The 23,706-nt window shown below is 57.0% G+C and overlaps 1 protein-coding gene across 1 annotated transcript in view; it reads left to right on the forward strand.

Moving 5' to 3' along the window:
* The window catches only part of PPL (periplakin), a 44,861-nt gene extending 21,190 nt beyond the window's left edge, over nucleotides 1-23,671 (forward strand). Inside the window, exons 2-22 of the mRNA XM_032843773.1 lie at nucleotides 769-868; nucleotides 5,390-5,544; nucleotides 6,279-6,399; nucleotides 6,940-7,065; nucleotides 7,159-7,200; nucleotides 8,949-9,110; nucleotides 9,205-9,312; nucleotides 10,263-10,358; nucleotides 11,803-11,925; nucleotides 12,027-12,173; nucleotides 12,721-12,872; nucleotides 13,774-13,871; nucleotides 14,091-14,248; nucleotides 14,962-15,140; nucleotides 15,224-15,362; nucleotides 16,050-16,243; nucleotides 17,468-17,618; nucleotides 18,421-18,504; nucleotides 19,103-19,219; nucleotides 19,681-19,773; nucleotides 20,619-23,671. Of these exons, the coding sequence (XP_032699664.1) occupies nucleotides 769-868; nucleotides 5,390-5,544; nucleotides 6,279-6,399; nucleotides 6,940-7,065; nucleotides 7,159-7,200; nucleotides 8,949-9,110; nucleotides 9,205-9,312; nucleotides 10,263-10,358; nucleotides 11,803-11,925; nucleotides 12,027-12,173; nucleotides 12,721-12,872; nucleotides 13,774-13,871; nucleotides 14,091-14,248; nucleotides 14,962-15,140; nucleotides 15,224-15,362; nucleotides 16,050-16,243; nucleotides 17,468-17,618; nucleotides 18,421-18,504; nucleotides 19,103-19,219; nucleotides 19,681-19,773; nucleotides 20,619-23,282 (5,209 nt within the window). The 3' untranslated portion in view covers nucleotides 23,283-23,671. The remainder of the gene's footprint in view (nucleotides 1-768; nucleotides 869-5,389; nucleotides 5,545-6,278; nucleotides 6,400-6,939; nucleotides 7,066-7,158; nucleotides 7,201-8,948; nucleotides 9,111-9,204; nucleotides 9,313-10,262; nucleotides 10,359-11,802; nucleotides 11,926-12,026; nucleotides 12,174-12,720; nucleotides 12,873-13,773; nucleotides 13,872-14,090; nucleotides 14,249-14,961; nucleotides 15,141-15,223; nucleotides 15,363-16,049; nucleotides 16,244-17,467; nucleotides 17,619-18,420; nucleotides 18,505-19,102; nucleotides 19,220-19,680; nucleotides 19,774-20,618) is intronic.
* The last annotated feature ends 35 nt before the right edge of the window (nucleotides 23,672-23,706 follow it).

Below are 23,706 nucleotides of genomic sequence, written 5' to 3' on the forward strand. Positions count from 1 at the left end.
GTGGGTTAAGCCTCTGTCTTCGGCTCAGGTCGTGGTCTCAGGGTCCTGGAATCGAGCCCCGTATTGGGCTCTCTGCTCAGCAGGGAGCCTACTTCCCTTCCTCTCTCTCTGCCTGCCTCTCTGCCTACTTGTGATCCGTGTCTGTCAAAATAAATAAAATCTTAAAAAAAAAAAAAAAGATTTTATATATTTACCTGAAAGAGAGAGAGAGCACAGAAGGGGAGCTCCCTATGAGTGGCAGAGGGAGAAGCAGACGTCCTGCTGAGCAAGGAGCCTGATGTGGGGGTCGATTCCGGGACCACAGGATCATGACCTGAGCCGAAGGCAGTCAATTGACTGAGCCCCCCAGGCGCCCCTTAGGTGCTAATCTTGACCATTACTGGCTGGCTGGGTGACGCTGGCCAAGTTCCATTCCCTCTCTGGTGTTGAAAGGAAGCAACAACAGAGGCAGGGTCCGATACCCACCAGTATAACCTTGTGCATCTATTAACACCCACTGAATGAATTACAGGCTTTAAGGGGGTGAATTTCATAGCATGTGAATTATATTTCAATAAAAAATATGGGGGGATAAAAAAACATAGGAAAGGTGTTTTGCCATGTAAAAATAGAAACTCGCCCCAAGCTGCCTTGTTTCTGTGGCTTTGGTGATGTCGGCCTGGAATTGGGGGGGCAGGAGACGGGGTGGGCAGCCAGGCTCCCGCTGAGGCTGGTGGGGACACGGCCCCCCCTGCTGGCCCCAGGCCACCTCCTGTCTTCCATCCCCAGCATCTCTAACAAGGAGCTGTCAGAGCTGATCGAGCAGCTACAGAAGAATGCCGACCAGGTGGAGAAGAACATCGTGGACACGGAGGCCAAGATGCAGAGCGTGAGTGGCACTCCCCCACCCCCGCCATGCTGTCAGCCCCGTTTGGGACCAGGGTCTTGCCTGACCCAATGGTTCTTACTGGGGAGGGGGGTGCATTCTGCCCCACCCCGGGAACCTGTGGCCGCATTTGGAGTTATTTTTAGCTGTCACAGCTGGGGTAGTGGGGTGGACGGGCATCTAGTAGGTGGAGGCCAGGGATGCTCGTAAACACCATTGAGGGCATAGGATGCCCCCCCTCCCCCGAGTGATCCAGCCACCAAGGTCGGTAGTGCTGAGATGGAGAAACCTCATTATTGCTGTATCAGCCCCCCACTCTGGGGACTAAGTTCCTGCAGCTTGTGGACCTTGTCTGGAGGGGAGCTATGGTCTCAGGAACCACGTCCTGCTAGCATCCCAGCTTTGTCCCTTACTGTGTGACCTGAGGCAAGTCGCCGTACCTCTCTCTGTGTGTGTGATTGCCTCCGACAGGGTAAAAGCGATCATCCCCATCCCCTCTGCTGCTGGGAACATTCAGTGAGGTTATGTATCACGGGGCTCAGGGGTATCACAGGGGTGTATCTCGGGGTGCATCACGGGGCTCGGTATGATCATCAATGCCTTCATTCTTCTTTTACGTCCCCTGCCCTTCCTCAGAAGCATGCGATCCTCCTTTCACAGAGAAGAGGGAGAAAGTAGCAAGGCAGATTGTGTTCCCTCTCTGTGTCTCTCTGTCCTCTTCTGTGACGTGGGTAACAGCCACTCGGAGCCACGGGCTCTCCTGAGCAATCTGTAGCAGGCGGGATGCCTGGGAGCTGCCAGGACGACCATCCCTTTGAACCCTCCGCCAGCCCAGTGCGGTTGAGCTTATACCCATTTTGTAGCTGGGGACACTGAGGTTCAGAGACAACGAGGTGACTCATCTGTGACAGAGCTAGCCCCAGAGGCATCCCAGAGGTGGGGTTGCCAGATTTAGCAAATAAAAATGCAGGATGTACTTTAAATTTGACTTTCGGAACACAGGTGATCTTTTTCTCATAGACGTATATCCCATGTAGTGTTTGGGATATACTTCTACTATAGAGTTATCCATTGTTTATCTGGAATGTGGATGGTCTGTATTTCATCCGCCTTCCTACCCAGGAGGTGACCAAGAGGCAGGTCCAGAGGAATGGGGGACAGAAGGTGAACAGGTCATGAGCGAGCTCAAGGCCTGGCCCAGCTGTGGCTGCCGCCACCCCCCTCCCCCCGCCACCATGCTCGGGTCGGCTGGTCCAGGACCGGTCCACAGGCAGCCACATGGATGGAATAGGCTGGGGGTGGCAGAGCCAGGAGCGAGGAATGGCAATGTGGGAAGGGGCAGGGAAGGTGAGGGGCGCGCTCTCTGCTCCCTGCCAGGGGCCTCCCCTGGCTCCTTTTCTGCCCTTCTGCCAGCTTCTACCTGCCTCAGAGCCTCGCCGGCCGCAGCTCACCCCGCAGCTCACCCCGCAGGCCGCAGCCTTGTCCCAGCAACGCTGCTGCATTTCCACTCCCCTCCTCCCCTCCTCCCGTGGCGCCTGCTATTTTCTTTCCTAAATGAAAACAGCTTTTTGGGTGTGTCCATTTTCGTCCTAATAGAAGTAATATGGGTTTGTTACAAATCTGTCAGGACTGATAAACAAAATATAAAAAGCAAATTGAAATCCTGTATAATTCCAGCACCAGAGAGATGCAGCCGCTGTTAACCTTTATTAACCTTTTGGTGTATCTGTTTGACCTTTTCCTGTGTGCGTGTGCGTGTGCGTGTGTGTGTGTGAGAGAGAGAGAGAGGGAGCGCGAATAGGGTCTCGAGCTCTCATTTTTATTTGCTTAGAGTAATGACTCACAGTAAGAAGGCTGTACTTGGGGGATAATTTTGAACTGTTTTTAAACTTCAGATGAGCAAACCTGAAAATAGAAGCCGTGCTTGGACGACCATATGGACTAATCTTCTGCTTTCTTTTTTTTTCCTTCTATCGTTTCACTTCTCAGAAGTTGTCACTATTCATTTTATTACCCCAAAGTTCTTCTCAATGTTCCTGTTTTCTTAAATTGAAGTGAGATTCACCGAACGTAGGATGAACCACTTAAAGGGTGCAAGTCAGTGGCCTCTAGGCCATTCGCAGGGCTGGGCACCCACCACCTCCTCCTAGTTCCAAGACATTTCCCTTCCCCCAAAGGGAACCCGTACCCAACAGCAGCCCCTCCCCATCCCCCTTCCCTGCAGCCCCCAGAAACCCTCATCTGCTTCTTTCGGTGCCTATGAATTTGCTTGTGCACATTCATACTCGGCTTCATATAAACCGAATTGTACCATATATGGCCGTTTGTCTATTCAAAAATTTCTTTTAAAGATTTTTAAATTTATTTATTCACAGAGAGAGAGATCACAAGTAGGCAGAGAGGCAGGCAGAGAGAGGAGGAAGCAGGCTCCCCGCTGAGCAGGGAGCCCGAAGTGGGGCTCGATCCCAGGACCCTGAGATCATGACCTGAGCCGAAGGCAGAGGCTTAACCCACTGAGCCACCCAGGCGCTCCTCTCTTCAAATTTTTAAACATGCAGAAAAGTTGCAAGAACTGCAGAAATCATCCACATCCCTCCCCCCCAGACTCTGCCAGTCCCCGCTGCTGGATTTGCTTTATTACTCATCTGCCCCCTCAGCATGCCTGTGATTTATAAGCTCCATCAGTCCCTATGATTTTTTTAACTCGTAAAAACCTTTTACTGGAGGTGTACATTCCATAAGGTCTATAGACAGCGTCCACGTTTTAAGGGCCTCTGCGTCCACAGGGACCCAGGTAACCATGCTCAGGTCAGGATAGAGAACACTTCCCGGAAAGCTGCTCGTGACCTTGCCAATCCGTATCCCCCAGAGGTAACCACGACGCTGACCCCTCTGTCCATCGATCTGTTTTGCCTGACTGTGACCCCTTGAACACAGCATCTCTCAGCTCGATGTTCTCTCTCTCTCCTCTCAGCTAGCACGTTTCAAGGGGGCTTGCATTCCCACACAGCTCTGGCATGAATGAGGTAATGATTAATTTACTTCCCCGTTTGCAGAATTAATCTTTGACACTGTAAGTGCCCAGGAGAGCTGCCGGTCAGCTGGAAGGGATGGAGGGGAGACTGTCCCACTCGAGCCAAGAACCACGATGTTTCTTTCCGCACGAGGCTGGAGAGATGGTCCAGTCCCCGCTGGGCGTCACCTCCGAGCCCCTGACGCGCGGGGCCCCACTTGCCCCTCAGCCTTCCTGGGGTTGGGAGGCTTTTTCTTCTTCCTTTTCTTCTCAGGGGACGTCTGCTCTTTCCTCTGGGCCAGGAAGCACACCCCTTCGTTCACTTCTTTTGGCTTTTGTAACAGGTTTATTGAGGTGTGTTTTACGTATCAGGAGAAGCTCCCACTTCAAGTGTATAATGCAGTGATTTTTAGTAACTTCACCGAGTGGCACAGCCGTTTCCATTAACGGGTTTGTGAACATTTTCATCCCCTAGTAAGAATCCTTGTGCCCATTTACTGTTCCTAGTCCCCCCCCCCCCCCCCAAGCCGCTGGCAACCACGCATCTACTTCCTGTCTCCACAGATTTGGGCAAAGTGGAACCCTACACTTGGGGTCACTTGGACGCCTCTTCCTTATTCCCATGGCAGAGGGGGGGATGCTGAGACCCTACAGGGGAGGACACTGGCTCCTCAAGGCCCCCTGTGTTATGGTCTGTGTTCAGCCCAGTCACCAGCCTATCCTCGCCTCCCCCGTGGGCCTGGGGTCTCCAGGGCCCCACATGGCATGTGCCTGGGCTGCAGGAATGTTGACCAAGTGAGCTAACAGGCTGTGTTTAGACACCTGCTGTCCTGACTGCCAGGTCCTTGTTCTTCCCTAAACAAGCAGAGACCCTGGACTCATCAGCGACACCTCCCAAAAATCCGCCTGCTCTGTTGACTCACACCATTTCTGCAGATGCTGCCCCAGATCCTCCGCGGTCAGCTCCTACCCAGCCCCGTCGCGACGGCTGACTGCCTTCCCGGCTATTATCTCGTCCTCTCAGAGCCCTGAGGCATTGCCCTTAAGGACGGATGGGGTCTTGTTGCCTTGCGCCTCTTACATTTCCTCCCACAGCCTGCCTTCCTGCCTCAGGGCCTTTGCACAGGCTGTTGTACAGTGCCTAGAACACTCTTTTCTTTCATCCTTAGTTCTTAGCTCGTGTCACTGCCTCCAAAGGGGCTCACTGACTATGGGATCTAAAGCAGTTCCCTGCTGTTCCACCTCTGGTGTGTTTCCTTGGTAAACACCAACTTCTATGAACTTGGAGTCACCTTTGTGAGGTTTATCTGTTTATCTGACTGGACTGGGCAGGGTCAGGCCTTTTCATTGGAAGCTGTGTCCCAGAGCCTCCACACTAAGTGCTTGGGCTGCTTGTCAAGAGGCAGAGGAGAGGCTAGGTGGGACCGGGAACCCCTTGCTGGCCCTCTCCTCCCACCCCCACAGTGCTGAGTCCCCATCCGCCGCCCCCTTTTCTGTCTTGACTCTCACAGGACCTGGCCCGGCTGCAGGAGGGCCGACAGCCTGAGCACCGGGACGCGACCCTGCAGAAGGTGTCAGACTCGGAGAAGCTGCTGTATGTGCTGGAGGCGGACGCGGCCATCGCCAAGCACATGAAGCATCCACAGGGAGACATGATTGCCGAGGAGTAAGTCCCCTCTGCTCCAGGATCCTGGGACAGGGCAGGAGGGCTGTGGACCGCTCAGCATTCCGGAGCCCAACTCAGGGTTTACTGAGGGCTAACTAGATGGTAGGCACATGCCAAATGCTTTTTGTTATCTTCATGACGACCCATTTTGTAGTCTGGGAAACTGAGGCTTAGCCCTGACGTCCCCTGTTCTGGTCACTGTGTGACCATAGGTCCCTGACCGTCATGCTGTCTGACCTCCAAGCCCTTGAGCGCGCGCTCCCACTCCCTGATGTCCAGCCAGTTTCCTGTGCTCATGGCTCTGCCTTCAGCTCAGATGTGGATAAATCAGCCCCCAAAACCAGACCAGCCTGGTTCTTGCTCCCCACCCTGGCAGGGGCAAGGGTCTCAGGGTGTCTCATGACTCCTTGCGTCATTCCTGTCATGGCCCACTACCCCTGTGGTTCCTGCTCCATGGGCTCTGGAGAGCAGTGGACCTGCCTCTTTCTTCCAGAACCTTTTATGGTTCTGGACACAGAGTAGGTCCCGGGGAAACATTGATAGGGGAAGGAAGGGTGAGGGAGGATGGTAGTGATGGTCTGGAACCCAAGGCCCTGGTCCCTGGCCTTCCAGGCCCCTGAGCAGAAAGCCCCAGGCCAGTGTTTGGGGTGGGAGGCCCCTCCTGGGGGAAGGGGCGTGGGTAGTGGGCCTGCCAACCGACCCCACTAAGCAGGTTGGCCACTCTCCCCGCCCAGCATCCGTCAGCTGAAGGAGCGCGTGACCCGTCTCCGTGGGAAACACAAGCAGATCTACAACCTGGTGGTGAAGGAGGTCGACCCGCAGGTCAACTGGGCGGCGCTGGTGGATGAGAAGCTGGTACGGCCCCGGCTTCAGCCGTGTGCAGGGAGGACCCCGCCATTTCATGGGTACCACGGTCCTGCCTCGCGGAGGGTCATGTCCCTGACGTTTCTCAGTGGCTGCGTCAGTAAGGACGGCGAGGCTCAGAGAGGTGTAGCACCCAGCCCAGTGTCACCCAGCAGACGTGGTGGAGACTGGGACCCTCCTGGGATTGCTCTCCAAGCCTGGTTGTTGGGGTCCCGGTCAGGTTAGGAGGAGCAGCCGGATTTCTGGCCAGCTGCTGGAGCCAGCAGTCATCTCTTAGTAATGTGACCTGGGCAAGCGACTCCCCTGACCAGGGGCTTCCATTTCTCCATCAGTGAAATGGAAAGGACAACTGTTGGGGGCTCTGAGGTTACAATGAGATAACATATGTAGGTGCGGCGGTAAAGGTGACCAGCACTCCCCACATCTCTCACAGGGCCCCTGGGCTCCCTCCTTGGCCGTTGGGGTGGGTGGGCTGCATGTCCCAGGGCCTCACCTACTGTTTGCGGGCCGCCTCCTCGCGCACCCTCACAGGACAAACTGAGCAGCCAGAGCTTTGGGACGGACCTGCCGCTGGTGGACCACCAGGTGGAACAGCACAATATCTTCCACAATGAGGTCAAGGCCATCGGGCCCCACCTGGCCAAGGATGGGGGCAAGGTACGTGTGGTTGTGTTGGGGGCCTGGCCCCCGGAGGAGAGGGGCTCACACCTGCAGCCCCGCCTTGACCCCTGCCCCTGGCTCTGTCCACAGGAGCAGAACAGCGAACTCCAGGCCAAGTACCAGAAACTGCTGGTGAGAAGCCCCCCTGGGGAATGGGACGGGAGGGGGTGGGAAGCCAGGGGTGGGGGCACGGAAGTGTGTGCGGTGAACGTTTCAATGAGAATGAAAGTGGTTGAGTGGGAAGATTGTACCCTGGGCCCCCACCCAAGAGGTGTCCCAGTTTGCTCTTTGCTTGTGGAAAGCCCTCATAGGTCCCCTGGATACAGCCCGTCCTGCGGTCCGCTTCTTGCTTCTTTACTAAGCACCGTGTGTGTGCCAGGTACAATGCCATGCGCTTTATAAGCAAACGTATTCTAGTTGCCTTTTCAAAGCCTTTAAGGAATGCGTTCTTTTTTTTTTTTTTTTTAAGATTTTATTTATTTATTTGACAGAGATCACAGGTAGGCAGAGAGGCAGGCAGAGAGAGAGGGGGAAGCAGGCTCCCCGCTGAGCAGAGAGCCCGATGCGGGGCTCGATCCCAGGACCCTGAGATCATGACCTGAGCCGAAGGCAGAGGCTTTAACCCACTGAGCCACCCAGGCGCCCTGAGAACGCGTACTTTTTACAAGTGCGCAGTGATGCCTAAATGCTTCATTACCGCAGTCGGTTCACACCACTCAGGTGAGAGGACACACAGGCTCGGGGCCAGACGCCTCCATCGCTTGCTGCTGTGGAGAGCTTGAGCGAGCTCCAGAGCCTCTCAGACCCTCAGTTTCCTGATCTGTATGACAGACTTCCTTCCTTCGAGTCCTTGTCTGCTAGGATCCCTGACGCAGCAGATGTGCCCACAGTACAGTCCCGGCAGGGGACACATGCAGGAGGACCCCCCTACTCATGAGCTCCTGTTCCTGTTTGCAGAGCAGAGGCGGACATCCGTGCCCCTCCTGCTCCTCCCTGCCCCGCTCCCAGCACCTCTCCTGGGTAACTAACGCGGTAGCACTATGCTTCTGTGCTCCTAGCTTCTGTAAGGGCATCAGGATAAAGACAAAAGGGGAAGCTGTGGCTGCCCACATTTATTGAGCACCAGCTGTTTGAAAGTCTTTTTTTTTTTTTTTTTAAGGATTTTTTAAAAAAGATTTTATTTATTTATTTGACACAGAGAGATCACAAGTAGGCAGAGAGGCAGGCAGAGGCGGGGGGGGGAAGCAGGCTCCCTGGTGAGCAGAGAGCCCAATGCGGGACTCGATCCCAGGACCCTGGGATCATGACCTGAGCCGAAGGCAGAGGCTTAACCCACTGAGCCACCCAGGCACCTTTTTTAAAGGATTTTATTTATTTATCTGACAGAGAGAGAGAGAGTACAAGCAGAGGGAGAAGCAGGCTCCCCACTGTGTAGGGAGTCCGATATGGGGCTCTGTGGGGCTTGATCCCAGCACCCGGGATCATGACCTGAACCGAAGGCAGACACTCAGCCCACTGAGCCACCCAGGTGTCCTTGTTTGACAGTCTTTGTACCCTGTGAGATCAGTGCTGTTGTCATCCCTGTTGTGCGCGTGAGGAAACGCGAGTCTCCCCAGGAGAGTCTGTTCCCTGCCGGTTTGGCCCGTCTGGCTCACTGCTCCGTGCCCAGAGCCTGGAGCGGAGCCTGGCACTTAGTACCTGTGCCATAGACGGTTGCTGAGCGAGTGAATGCGCTTCGGAGGGTCAGGTGACTTGACCAAGGCGGTCCAGCAGGGACGTGTGGAGCTGGGCTTGTCCACACACCGGCCAGAGCCAGCCCGAGGGGAAGGGTTGAGGGAGGCTTCAGCCCTGTCCTTGCCCTCCCCGCCGGCCCCCTGCAGGCGGCATCGCAGGCTCGCCAGCAGCACCTGAGCACGCTGCAGGATTACATGCAGCGCTGCACCAATGAGCTGTACTGGCTGGACCAGCAGGCCAAGGGCCGCGTGCAGTATGACTGGAGTGACCGCAACCTCGACTACCCCAGCCGCCGGCGCCAGTATGAGGTGGGCCTGGGGGCCTGGGGTGTCGGGGCGGGGCTGGCGGGGAGCACAGGGCCACCAGCTGGGCGCTGAGCCCCCTCCCCTGTCCCCGCTGCAGAATTTCATCAACCGGAACCTGGAGGCCAAAGAGGAGAGAATTAACAAGCTGCACAGCGAGGGTGACCAGCTGCTGGCCGCTGAGCACCCCGGGAGGAACTCCATTGAGGTGCGTGTGCCCTGGGCGGGGGGATGCCTCCTCCAGGGTGGCCTCAGGCCAGCCTCTGCTATGAGCCACCTGGACCCAGGCAGCCCCCAAGATGGGGGTCCTGCATCCTTGTCTATCTGTCTCTCCATTTCGCTGTCTTTCCTTCCTCTGTCTGACCCTGTCTCCTCTCATTATCTCATCCCTTGGCCCCTGGACTTCTGAAAGCCATACGGTACCTGTAATAGTTTCCTAGGGCTGCCGTGACCAGTGACTGCAAACTCGGTGGCTTTAAACACCAGAAACTAACTCTCTCTCAGTCTGAAGGCCAGAAGTTTGAAATCAAGATGTTGACAGGCTTGTTTCCTCTGAATGTTCTAGGACAGAATCCTTCCTTGCCTCCTGGCTTCTAGAGGTTGCCCGCAGTCTGTGGCATTCCTTGGCCTGGCGCTGCATCACTTGTATCTCTGCCTCTGTCTTCAGATAACCTTCTCCCCTATGCGTCTCTGTATACCATCTCCTTTTCTTATAAGGATATCAGTCATTGGACCTTAGGGCCCACGCTAAATCTAGAATGATTTCCTCTTGAGATCCTTAATTATATGTGCAAGGATCCTGTTTCCAAATAAAGTCACATTCTGAGTTCTGGGTGGACATGAATTTGGGGAGGGGAGGGATGCCTTTGTGTGAATTTTTAAAAAACATCCCTTTGGGGAGATGGAGCCCCTGCTTGTCCCTTGTGCAGTGCACAACCCAAGTACCTGTACATGGCAATCCTGCTTGGCTCCTCAACATGTTCTTTTTCTCCTTCCCATGCCTGGAAAGAGGCTGGCTGCCTCTGAGGGGCCACTTTCAGGAAGATGCCAGGTGCCCCCTCCCCCATCATTCTCTGCTCCAGAATCTTGCCATTCCTCCTTGGGCATCCCACACACCTGCCAAGCAGTGACCTGTTCCCTGCCCCCTTCTCTTGGCAGGCACACATGGAGGCCGTGCATGCAGACTGGAAGGAGTACCTGAACCTGCTCATCTGTGAGGAGAGTCACCTGAAGTACATGGAAGACTACCACCAGGTACCCGTCAACCCCAGAGGATCACTGACGGAAACCCCTCATGGCCTCCTCCAGGGGCCTCACAGGGCTGCCGTCCCAAGCCTCCCCGTGCCCGTGCTTTTGATGGCATACATGGCTGTGCCCCTGAGCTTGCCAGGCCCTTGTCTGTCTTCCTTGGAGGCCAGGGCTGGAGAATCTGATTACACGGGTCAGTGTGGGGCCCAGGAAGGAGTGTGGGGTTTTCATTTTGGTAAAACATATAGAATAGGATATTTACCATTTTAGCCATTTTTATGAGCATGATGCACTGTCATTCATTACATTCACAGTGTTGTTCAGTCTTAACCTTGGGAAGGTTTACAGAACTTTTCCATCATCCCGAACAAGAACTCTGTACGCATGAAACAATTACTCCCTACTCTCTCCCTCCTCCTACCCCCAACCCCTGGTAACCTCTAACCTATCTTTCTGTCTCTATGAATTTTCCTACTCTACGTTTTATGAAGGGGGACTCACAGGTTATGTGGCCTTTGGTGTCTGGCTGCTTTCACTTGACCCTGATGTTTTCGAGGCATGGCATGAATCATTCCCTTTTGTGGCCGAATCCTAGTCCGTTGTATAGACAGACCACATTGTGTTTATCCATTCTTCATTGGTGGATACTAGCTGGTTTCCACAGGAATGTGTATTTTTTTTTTTTTTTAAGATTTTATTTATTCATTCTGACAGAGATCACAAGCAGGCAGAGAGGCAGGCAGAGAGAGAGAGAGAGAGAGAGAGAGAGGAGGAAGCAGACTCCCCACTGAGCAGAGAGCCCGATGCAGGGCTCGATCCCAGGACCCTGAGACCATGACCTGAGCTGAAGGCAGAGGCTTTAACCCACTGAGCCACCCAGGCGCCCCAGGAATGTGTATTTTTAACAAGGGCTGGTCACCTGATCTTTAGGACTGGGGACTCGAACTCAGGTGACACTCGTGTAACTGCTGGTTCAGTGTCTGGACCCCGCTGGTCTATGAGCTTCACAGGGGCCTCAGGGTCCCATTCACTGTTACAGCCCAGGAGAGAGCTGAGGGATTCCAGAGTTGATGGACTAAAGAACGGCCAAGAGAAATTTCGAGAACGAAATGGGAGGCTGTGTTCTGTGTATCAAGACTTTGAAAAGTGTGGCATGAAGTCAGGGTGTCCCTAGCTCAGAGAGAGGAATGAAATAGGAAAGAAAGCTTTAACAGTACATATGTATGAACACTTAAAATGTCCTAAAGGTTGCCTCTTGTGGATTGGCGGGAAGGCACCTGGCCCACGAGGCCGCCAGAAGCCAGCCAGGGAGGGTTGGGGGTGTGAGCCTGTGGATTCAGAGTGACTGGGGTTGCCCGGCCCTGGCCGGGGGTGGGCTTGAAGCCGCAGCCAGGATCGGCCCAGTCCTGGTGGTTTCCTGTCCGTGATAGGACCATCTGGTCTCCCCTAGTTCCACAAAGACGTGAAGGATGCCCAGGACCTGTTGCACAAGGTGGACTCGGACCTGAACCAGAAGTACAACCCCGACTTCAAGGACCAGTACCAGATTGAGTTGCTGCTGCGGGAGCTGGACGTGAGTGACGGGCCCAGCCAGGGCCTCTCCGCACCCCTCCCTGCAGCTCCCACCTGGGGGAGTGGGTGGTCTCACCTGGGCCCTCCCCCTGCCGCATCCAGGACCAGGAGAAGGCTCTGGACAAGTACGAGCGTGTGGTGCGGGGCCTGCAGAAGCGAGGCCAGCAGGTTGTGCCCCTCAAGTACCGCCGGGAGACCCCGCTCAAGCCCATCCCCGTGGAGGCGCTCTGTGACTTTGAGGGTGACCAGGTGAGTTGTCACCCAGGTGCCCCGGGTGCCACAGACAGGCCGGGCCCAGATCTGCCCCTTTCAGGACATTGAAGAGTCTTAGGAGTGACAAAGCTGGATATAGGGCCTCACACAATGTTTTTAGGGAACCTCTGTCCATCCCTGCAGTTGGGGGTCACTCTCTGCTGCCCCCCCCCCCGCAGTGTCCCACCAGCTGCCCTGACCTTCTGTTCTACCAGCTGAGTCCTGTGTCCTGCCTAAACCAGTCACTGTGGCTCCAGATGCCATTCGCATTGGCCAGGCCTGAGTCACATGCTCACCCTGAGCAGTCAGGTGCTGGTGAGGGCCGGGGCAGCTCCTCAAAGGGAAATCCAAGTGGGTGTTGAGACATCAGATCCCACACGTCTGCTTGCAGCTGGACCCTCCCTACACTCTATAGCGAAATGTCTTGGGGAGGGTCAGCGAGAGGGGCTAAGGCTTGGGAGGCTGGGGTGTGATGGCGATTGGGCTCCTGGTCACTGGCCAGGGCAGGTCTCTCCGTGCCCTCTGACCAGCCTGCCCCTGCCAGGGCCTGATCTCACGGGGCTACAGCTACACCCTGCAGAGCAACAATGGGGAGAGCTGGGACCTCACGGACAGCGCAGGGAATAAGCTGACTGCCCCCGCCATCTGCTTCGTGATCCCCCCGACTGACCCCGAGGCCCTGGCTCTGGCGGACAGGTATGGGGCAAAGGACGGAGCCGGCAAGGGCTGGCCCCACCCGCTGGGCCCCTTGGGCCCTATTCACAGCCCTGGGCATCCTGACCCAGCTTCAGGAGGCAACTGACACCCTATACCTGCACCCCTTTGGGGGCTCAAGTGGGACAGGACCAGACCCCACTGGCAGTTGACTTGCCAAATGTCAGTATCAGGCTGCAGGCACAGTCAGCACTTGCTCTTCAAGTGCTTCTGGGGCTTTGTATAGGCTCTTCCCTCTGCTTGGACACCTACCTCTGGGCCTTTGCATATGCCATTCCCTCTGGATGCTTACTCCAGGCCTGGTTGGCTCAGGCCTCTTGAATTAAGACAGCTCCATGGTCACCTCTCCTGTGACGCCTCCCCTGACTGTCCACTCACCCTCCACCCTTGCTCAAGCACCTTCTCCCGCCGCATGTAACTGCTATTAGAATGCTGTGCGTGTCAGTCACATGGCCGGGAGGCGCTCTTTTGAGATGTACTGTCTCCAGGGCCTTGTTGATTCAGTACCTGGTGCAAAGTAAGTACCCAGCAACTCCTTTGTTCAGTGAGTGATTCAAGGAATGCCATCATGTATTCATTCAGCAAGTGTTTATTGAGCACCTGCTGTGTACTGCTACCTCAGGAGTAACATCTTGGTGGGAAAGACAAAGGAACAAAGAATTTTAGGTAGTAAAACTGGTTATGAAGAAGAGAAGGAAGGGCCTACCTGAACCCAGAAGTAAAGAAAGAATAGCATTATAGCAAACTTGCCACGTGTACCAGGTTTTGACTTCTCAAAGCATTTTGATGAGCCTGGGGACTCCCCTGGGCCATTTGGCAGGCCGCGGTCTGGGGCCCCATGGGTGCACTGGCCCTGGACCCCAGCCGGTTTTTGCACTCACAGCTTGGGCAGCCAGTACCGGAGTGTGCGGCAGAAGGCAGCCAGGAGCAGGAGCACACTCCAGCAGCGGCATGAGGTGCTGAAGGCAGAGAATCCTGGAGGTGGGTGCTGGGGCCACGGTCCAGGGCTCTGGGTGGACAGGGAGGAGGAAAGGGACACCAGGTCTGTGCTGCAGATGGGATGGCAGGAGACAGGCAGGACAGGGGTGGGGGAGGCTGGGCTAGCCCCCAGAGATCGCAGCTGGCCTAGGTCGTCTCCCTGTGCCTCATGGCCCCCCTCTGGCTCCCCACTGCCACCTGACTCTGATTTCCTTCTGGCAGATGCCTCTGATCTTCAGGGGCGGCATCTGCTGGCTGGCTTGGACAAGGTGGCCAGAGATCTAGACCGGCAGGAGAAGGCTATCACAGCAATCCTACGGCCGCCACTGGAGCAGGGCCGGGCTGTGCAGGACAGCGCCGAACGGGCCAAGGACCTTAAGGTACCACCAGGCTGGTCTCCTCATGGGGGTCTTGGTGCTGGACAGGGACCACCTGTCCCGTGTAACTAGAAGTCCTGAGTGATGGCAGTGAGGGGTGCTGTTCTAGGCTGATGACTGAGGAGGTGCCTGAGCCCCAGAACCCCTAAGACAGCCCCAGGAGAAAGGGCAAGCGAGGCTCTTGCTGCCTCCACATGGCTTGTCACCTGCCGGCTCATGGCAGTACGGATGACCCCAGTAACCCGTCAAGTGGGAGGCTACCATGCATGGCGACCGCAGCTTCAAAATTAGAGCTGCTTGCTGGCTGCTTGACTGCAGACCTGCTCTTCAAGCCCGGGCCTCAGTGTGGTTAGAAGCATTCAAGGCCAGAGGAGGACAGGCACAGGGGCGGGTCGTGGCCAAACCCTGTCACATCCTTTCCTGAGCTAGTAGGAGTTACAGTCACCTGTGAATGGGGAGAGGAAAGGTGCCCACCTCATGGGGGGGCCCCCCAAGACGGAGATCATTCACATCATGTCCATGGAAGAGCAGTTGCTCGATAATTACCTGTTAATTTCCGTCACTCCACCGTGCCAGAATTCTGGGGGACGCTCATTGGGGGCTGGCTCCCCAGGGAGGGCCCAGGCTTCCCCAGCAGCTTCCTCTGTCCCGCAAAGCCCCTAGAGGGTAGGAGGCTGCCGGACCGTGGCCAACTCCAGGGGCTTTGGTCCCCACAGAACATCACCAACGAGCTGCGGCGGATCGAGCCCGAGAAGGCGCGCAGCACAGCTGAGTGCGAGGAATTCGTGCAGGCCCTCCCGGGCAGCGGCACCGCCCCTTTGCTGAAGACCCGGGTGGAGGACACCAACCGCAAATATGAGCGCCTAGTGCAGCTGCTGGACTTGGCCCAGGAGAAGTGGGTGGCAGGCGGGCAGTGGGGAGGTCGGGTGGGGTTATGGGGCCAGGCGGGCACCCCTCACTCCTGACCCGTGTCCCCAGAGTGGATGTGGCCAACCGCCTGGAGAAGAGTCTGCAGCAGGGCTGGGAGGCGCTGGCCACCTACGAGAAGCAGCTGACCCAGGACGACACAGTACCTGAGAGTGGCTGCGCCCTGGACAGCAAGAGGCAGGAGCTGGCGGTAAGTCTGGGGACCCGGGGTCTCGCGAGCCTTTCTCCCCACGTGCTCCCCGACCCCCTGCCTCCGAACAGATGGGGACGGAGGCCCTGAGTGCGGGGGCAGCAAGTCTGCAGGTTCGGAAAGGCTGCAGGGTGCCAGGTCCAAAGTTGCAAATGGAGGCCCATGGCACGCGTCCCAGCTGCTCGTGGGGCTTGTGGAAATCAGGAGCCTGGATTTAAAAGTATCCACGTCAACCGCCCAGATTTCCAGTGTCCCCGGACGAGCAGATCTGGCCCCTGGGCTGCTCGGCGTGTCTGCCTGCCTGTCGCCCGTGGGCACTCCAGCCCTCGGGAGGCCCCTCGTTCACACACCCGTTCTCCTGTGGGGATCCTCACCTCAGGCCCGAGGCCTCACAACTGGAGGGAGAGCAGCCGGTCATGCTGGTCCCGCTGCGATGTCGCAGGGCACGCCCTGCCGGATGCAGGGTTTTTAGAGGTCAGGCTTTCCGGATTGTGTTGTGACGAAACGCAGCATTGCACAAACCACCACCAGGTTTAAGGAGAAACGCAGAGGCAAAGCCCCCGTCCCTTCCCACACCCAGGCTTACCTATCTGCCGAGGCAGACGGCCCCCAGCAGTTGGGGCAGCGCCGCCCCGGCCCTGGGAGCGCTGGCCACAGCACCCGCCATCTGCCTCTCTGCCCCGGCAGACCCTGGCCTCCGAGCTGCAGGCCCAGAAGGCTCTCCTCGCTGAGGTGGAGCGGGACCTGCAGGCGGCCAAGCAGTGCTCCAGCTCCCTGGCCAGCCGCTTCCAGGAGCACTGCCCGGACCTGGAGCGTCAGGAGGCCGAGGTGCACAAGCTGGGCCAGCGATCAGACAACCTCCGCCAGCAAGCTGAGCTCAGGTGAGGAGCCGTGGGCAGGCCGCAGCCCCCGCTCAGCTGGTCTGCACTGAGGCTGCTGAAGGCTGCTTGTTTTCTAGAGTTTCTTTTTGAGAAAATCAGTAACCCGTGTACAAACTAAAACACTCAAGGCGATTACAACGACCAGCCCCTGTTCAAGGGAAGCATGGCTACCACTTTGTGTCCCCTTCCAAGAACGCCGAGGAGCTGGGGCAGGTCTGGAACACGGATGACCACACACACCGCGTCCTGCTTTTTCCTCTCCGCTTTGTTGGGGTCAGGCGCCAGTAAGCGGGATCTCCTCTGCTCCTCTTCTCCTCTCCCGAAGACTCTCCTGCTTACTTAATGCTTGGTGGAATTCACCAGTGGAGAAGCCGTGCAGGCCTGAGAGTCATTTGTTAGCGGTGCGTGAGGTTTTCACAGACTCAACCTCGTTCCTAGGTAGCAAGGGGTCATCCCATCCTTGGAGCAGGCCCGAGAGCTTGTGTCTTTCAAGGCATCGGTCCATCTCCTCAAGTGGGTGAATCAACGAACATAAAATTGTCCCTCATAACATTATTTCACTGCTTCCAGGACCTGAGGGGATGTCCCCTCCCTCATTCCCGATGTTTTACCTTTTCTCGTTTACATATTCTTTTTCCTTCCTGACCTTCCTGACCGTGGGGAGGCTCGTCAATTCACCGACCATTTCAAGGAACTAGCTTCGGTTTCAGTCCTTTTCTCTCCTGTTTGGTCTCCTCTTCCAGTGGCATCTGTTCTTAACCATTTCCTGCTGGTATTAGCTTTAACTTGCTTTATTTTTTCTCCATTGTTGAGCGCTTCCTCCTTTTCCAATAAAAGCACTGAACATTGCGTATTTCCCTATAAGCATGGCTTTTGCTGCGTCCCACAAATGTTAATGTTTTTATTTATAGTAAGTTCAGGTTTCCTAGCGTCTCCTGGGGTTTCTCCTTGGACTTGTGGGTTACTGAGGTCCTATAATCCCCCACGGGCGTCTCTGCCGGTCAGTACGCCTGGACCTACCTGTCCTTGACAGAGGCCGCAGTGTATTCCAAGTTAACGTTCCGTAATTTCATTAACCACCCTCTTTTTGGGGAGTGTCTAGGTTTTGTTGGATTATACTTGATCCCTCCTGCTTGTAAACAATGAGTGGAGAGAACTTCTTTGAGAAAGTATAGGCAGCACCTGCTGACGGTGGCAGAGGCCTGACGGGCTTTGTCTCAATAGGGCCCAGAGCCTGCAGAGCGCCAAGGCCGCGTATGAGGACTACCGCAGCGGCTGCGACCACGTGCTCCAGTTCTTGTCCCACATCCCCAGCTATGAGCCCCAGGAGACCGACAGCCTCAGCCAGATGGAGACCAAGCTGAAGAATCAGAAGGTAGGGCAGCTGCCTCTATGTTCATAGGCCTGTAGTGGCACGGGGTGCTCTGAGGGGACCCAGGCAGTGGCTGCTGCCTGCCCCAATAGGAGGAGGGCAAACGCCTGGCAGAGCTGTGTCCTCAAGGGACCTTGGCCCTGCCTGGCCCCAGAACCTAACTATGAAAACGAGAGCAGTCTCACTCCTTCCTCGGTGCCCAGCACGGGGCCTGGCCCGGCGTGGACCGTCCGAGCAGGGTGGCTGACTGAGCAAACGGTCATAGTTCTGTAAGGGGAGCACTTGTGGTGAAAGGTCCCGTCCGTGTCCAGAGTTCAGAGTCCTGGTTCCTTGGAAGGCAGCAATCTTGGACTCAGGGACAAGGGACATGGGACCCCAACAGCCTAGATTCAAAGCCACGTTCTACTCCTAAGAGCTGTGTCCCCATGGGCAAGTCACTGAACCTCCCTGTGCCTTGGTGTCCTCCTCCACTGGAGAGGGTGATGGTGCTTCCCTCACAGGGCGGCTGGAAGATTAAATGAGATAATCCAAGCAAGGTAGGAGAACAGTGCCTGACGTTTCCAAGCACTCAATAAACACTGGTTTCCAGGCAAACACCATTCTCCTTCTGGCCCTTCTTCATAGGGCTGGAGAACTGCCTTCTGTGACAAACAACTGTCCACAAGGAAGCCATTCATTACACTTTGTGCTACAGAGGAAGAATGTCGGATTTAAGGAATCCAGCTCCTCTGTCAAGCTGGGTTGTTTTTTTGGTTTTTTTTTTTTCTTTTCCAATTTAATGTTTAAAGTCTCTGTTGTTTTACAGAACCTGCTAGATGAGATAGCAAGAAGGGAGGAGGAAGTCCACACAGTCTGCGCGCACTCTAAGCAGTACCAGCAAGCTGTCAAGGTGAGCCTCTTCCCGCCACGTGCGCTGCACAGTGACGCCCCAGGCCAGGCCCGGCGGGCCTCCTGTCAACTGGCACGACCTTGAGGACAACAGGGGGGGCATCAGACACTACCAGAAAAGGGATTTCTACTGCTCAGAGCAGTACACAGGGAGAATTTATCCTCAAGGGAAAAATTACCAAACAACAATGGAAGATCAACAAAATCACTCTAACGGCATTATTTACAAAAGCAAAAGAGAAACTAGAAATCTCCGAAATGGCAGACAGCAGAGAAGCAGCCAGGTGCGTTCTCCTTCCCCCACCTGCTGGATTAGAGTCATCACACTGACAGGGGAGGAGGATCAGGAGGCGCCGCAGCAGAGCACCACGCGCGGGGACGGAGGGACCGCTGAGGGGGTCGCGAGGGGCAAGCGCGGGCACTTTTGGTTGTGTCCTAGGTTGTTCAGGGACACAGCTCGGTGCTGCTGGTGGATCGATGGTTCTCACGACCTCCGGGCCAGCGGTGCAGCTGTGCAGCCCTCTGCCGGCTGCTGCAAGGGGCACAACGGTTCGGACTCCGCTGCCCTTGCCCCCCTGCCCCATCTCTCTCTCACCCAGGACTACGAGTTAGAAGCAGAGAAGCTAAGGTCCCTTCTTGATCTGGAGAGTGGAAGAAGCAGCCATGTGAGCAAGAGAGCCAGGCTCCAGTCCCCTGCTGCCAAAGTGAGGGAAGAGGTGAGCTCTGCGGGCTGCCGGCGCCTGGGAGACGGACACCCAATAGGGAGACGGACACCCAATAGGGAGACGGGCCTGAGAAGCCCTCCTGGGAGCTAACATGCTCAGTGAGAAAAGATAATGAACTTGTTCTCGGGCTGGAACGCTGATCTACCCGGAAAGGCTGCTGGAGGCATCTGGGCCAGAGCCGTGCATTTGGGAGGCTCCCACTTTACCCCTCCTAAGTACACACGCACGGAGGGCTGATACTCCTCCTACACACGAGAACATTAGGGCACAGAGGCGGGGACTTAGGCTTCTCCCTCTAAATCCAGTTTTTCCACCAGCTCTGACTGCAGTCCAGCTCCAGGTAGCAAGAGGCCAGAAGCCACCCACTGTCCCCAAATTTCAGACTTTGCAAACACTGTTCAGCTCACTCTGGCTTAGCCTGTTGACTCCTGTTTGCTGACTCTCTCCTGTAGGAAGCGGCTCTTGCTGCCAAGTTCACAGAAGTTAACGCCATCAACAGACAGAGGCTGCAGAATCTGGAGTTTGCTCTGAGTCTCCTGAGACAGGTAATGGATCTTCTTAGATGTTTTTTTCTTTTAAGATTTCATTTTAGAGCAAGAAAGAGAAAGGAGAAGGGCAGAGGAGAGGGGGAGAGAGAATCCCAAGCAGACTCCTCACACAGCTCGAAGCTCCATCCCACGACCCCGAGAACACCACCTACGCCGAAATTAAAAGTCGGCTGTTCATCCCACTAAGCCACCCAGGCGCCCCTCTTAGTAAGGCATTTTGCTCAACACTATGCCAGCAGGTGAGAAATAAGGCTCATTCTGTTTCCAAGAAACAGTTTGTGAGCTGGTGGCAGTGTCCCTTGCTAACATGGCTGGATAGCACGAGGCCAAGTACTGGCCCCGGCCAATGCCTCTGCTGACATGAATGTGACAAATGTGCCATCCACCAAACATGTGCTGAGTGCCCAGGAGCAGGTCGCTTATTTTCAGGAGCCCGCGTCTGGCCGGCCGCACAGTGGAAAATGAAGTAGCGCCACTGTGGAATTCGCTGTGCCTACTGTCAAGTGCCGAACAGGCGACAGCCATCGGTGCGGGACAGATGCACGTCTCCAAGACGCCCCACAGCCTCTGGGAACACCACCGGAGGCAGGTAGCAGGCTGTAGTTTCACTTCCTGCTCTTTGGCTGAAAAGTACTTTATCACTTAAAAAAAAAAAAACCACTTGTTTTTACCATTTTCAAAAGTAACCCTAGAACTCCAGGGACCTCGGCACCGAGGGAGCCGTGGGGGGTCACGGGACCCCCAGCTGACCTGTACATCATAGGTGGCCGAGGTGCGCTCGGACGGGCGGGAACGGGCCGGGCAGGGCGTCTGGCCGTAACCACGCACTGTCTTCTCCTCAGCAGCCGCAGGTGGGAGCGGGCCGTGAGGGCCCGCCAGGGCGCGCGCCGGGCTCCACAGCGGACGAGACGTGGAAGGTTCAAAAGCAGCTGGATGAGGAGATGGAGCGGCGGCAGCAGCTGGAGGAGGAGGTCAGGAGCGCTCAGGAAGAAATCCAGACTCTGAAGCAGCGGAGCCCCCAGGAAGCCGTGGTGAGGAGGGAAGTGCTGAAGAAGGTGCCGGACCCCGCCCTGGAGGAGAGCCTCCAGCAGACGCGGCGGAGCCTGGGCGAGGAGCAGCACAAGAACCAGCAGCTGCAGGCGGAGCTGGAGGCGCTGCGGCGGCGGCTGCGCGCGCTGGAGCAGGAGACGGGGGCCGGGGGGCAGGAGTACGTGGTCAAGGAGGTGCTGCGCGTCGAGCCGGACCGAGCCCAGGCGGACGAGGTCCTGCGGCTGAGGGAGGAGCTGGAGGAGCTGCGGCGGCAGAAAGGCACCCGGGAAGCCGAGGTGGCCCTCCTGCGGCAGCGCGTCGCCGCCCTGGCCGAGGAGAGGAACCGGGCGCAGGAGCAGGTCGCCGAGAAGGAGGTGGTGAAGCTGCAGAGCGACCCCCAGCTGGAGGCGGAGTACCGGCAGCTGCGGGAGGCCCAGCGGCGGGAGGGCAAGCTCCGGGAGGAGCGCGAGGAGGAACTGGCCTTCCTCCAGGACAAGCTCAAGCGGCTGGAGAAGGAGCGGGCCATGGCGGAGGGCAAGATCACCGTGAAGGAGGTGCTCAAGGTGGAAAAGGATGTGGCGACCGAGAGGGAGGTCAGCGACCTCAAACGCCAGTATGAGGACGAGGAGGCCAAGGCTCGCGCCAACCAGAGGGAGAAGACAGAGCTGCTCCGCAAGATTTGGGCCTTGGAGGAGGAAAACGCCCGAGTGCTGGTGCAGGAGAAGGTGCGGGAAATCGTCCGGCCGGACCCCGAGGCAGAGCGGGAAGTGGCCGACCTCCGCCTGGAGCTCGTGGAGCAGGAGCGCAAGTACCGGGCGGCCGAGGAGCAGCTGAAGAGCTACCAGAGCGAGCTGGAGGCGCTCCGGAGGCGGGGCCCCCAGGTCGAGGTCAAGGAGGTGACGAAGGAAGTCATCAAGTACAAGACCGACCCTGAGATGGAGAAGGAGCTTCGGAGGCTCCGGGAGGAGATTGTGGACAAGACCAGACTCATTGAGAGGTGTGATTTGGAAATCTACCAGCTGAAGCAGGAGATCCAGTCCCTGAAGGACACCAAACCCCAGGTGCAGACCAAGGAGGTGGTCCAGGAGATCCTCCAGTTCCAGGAAGACCCCCAGACCAAAGAGGAAGTGCAGTCCTTGCGCGCCAGGCTCTCCGAGGAACAGAAGAAACAGGTGGATCTGGAAAGGGAGAGGGCCTCCCAGGAGGAGAAGGTCAGGCAGAAGGAGGAGGAGCTGTCCCAGGTGAGGGAGAAGGTGGTCCAGCAGGAGGTGGTCAGGTACGAGGAGGAGCCCAGCCTGCGCGCGGAGGTGAACGCCTTCACCGAGAGCATCGACGTGGAGCTGCGCCAGATCGACAACCTCCGCGGGGAGCTGCGGCGGCTGCAGCGCAGGCGCGCGGAGCTCGAACGGCAGCTGGAGGAGCTGGAACGTGAGAGGCAGGCGCGCAGGGAGGCCGAGCTGGAGGTGCAGCGCCTGACGCAGCGGCTGGCCGACCTGGAGGGGGAGGAGGGGGAGGCCCGGGGGAAGGTGACCCTCCAGCAGAAGGTGGTGCTGCAGCAGGACCCCCAGCAGGCCAGGGAACACTCCCTGCTCCAGCTCCAGCTGCAGGAAGAGCGGCACCGGCGGCAGGTCCTGGAGCGCGAGCTGGAGACCCTGAAGCAGCAGCTCGTGAACCTGGAGCAGATGGAGGTCAGGGAGAAGGTGGTGGTCTCCGAAAGCATCCAGGTGGACAAGGGCGACACGGAGCAAGAGATCCGGAAGCTCAAGAGCAGCCTGGAGGAGGAGAGCCGGAGCAAGAGGGACCTGGACGCGGAGGTGGGCCGGCTGGAAGCCAAGCTGTCGGAGCTGGAGTTCTACAACTCCAAGTCCTCCGAGGAGCTGGACTTCCTGAGGGAAGAGAACCACAGGCTGCAGCTGGAGCGGCAGAGCCTGCAGCTCGAGACCCGGCGGCTCCAGTCAGAAATTGAAAGGGCGTCAACAGAAACACGAGACCTGAGAAACAGGACGACGGCGGACTCTGGGACGAACCTGGACTCCAGACTGTGGTCCCTGGAGAGAGAACTGGATGACCTCAAGAGGCTCTCCAAAGACAAAGACCTCGCGATCGATGAGCTGCAGAAGCGCCTGGGCTCCGTGGCCGTCAAGAGGGAGCAGAGGGAGAACCACCTGCGGCGCTCCATTGTGGTCATCGACCCCGACACGGGCCGGGAGCTGTCCCCGGAGGAAGCCCACCGGGCCGGTCTCATCGACTGGAACATGTTTGTCAAACTCCGGAGCCAGGAGTGTGACTGGGAGGAAATATCAGTGAAGGGTCCTACCGGCGAGTCCTCCGTGATCCACGACAGGAAGTCCGGCAGGAAGTTCTCCATCGAAGAGGCCCTGCAGAAAGGAAGGCTGACCCCGGCTCAGTACGACCGCTACGTCAACAAGGATATGTCCATCCAGGAGCTGGCGGTCCTGGTGTCTGGGCAGAAGTAGGCACAGCCTGGCCCTCCGTCTTCTCAGAAGCCTACCCCGTGCCACCGCGTCTTCTCCCTGGCCCTGTGCAGGCTGCTGACCTGTGCAGAGCTGAGCACATCCCCCAAGCCCTCGCTGTCACTCAACCTGGGGGAGGGACCACTTCATCCTCTGACGATCAGACAACCACGATGCCCCTCTTCTGTCCCTTTTCCTACACACTTCCATCAGTAGTCTCCTCGTGTGACATCTGGAAGCAATCCGAAAAACTACTGAAGCACATGACCCATGACGACTGCAACAGACAAGCCCACTCCCGAGGACCGGCTTTCACACCCCAGGTAGGGGGACTCTCGGGCAAAAAGGCCTCCCTCCCTGACACCTTTCCCTACATCAAAGGACTGGGCCCCTCTGGGGTATTGACCTGCATTCGAATGCCCCCTCT

This window comes from Lontra canadensis, unplaced genomic scaffold, assembly GCF_010015895.1.
Source record: "Lontra canadensis isolate GAN:19392208 unplaced genomic scaffold, GSC_riverotter_1.0 scaffold143, whole genome shotgun sequence".
In the NCBI taxonomy this organism is placed as follows: Eukaryota; Metazoa; Chordata; class Mammalia; order Carnivora; family Mustelidae; genus Lontra; species Lontra canadensis.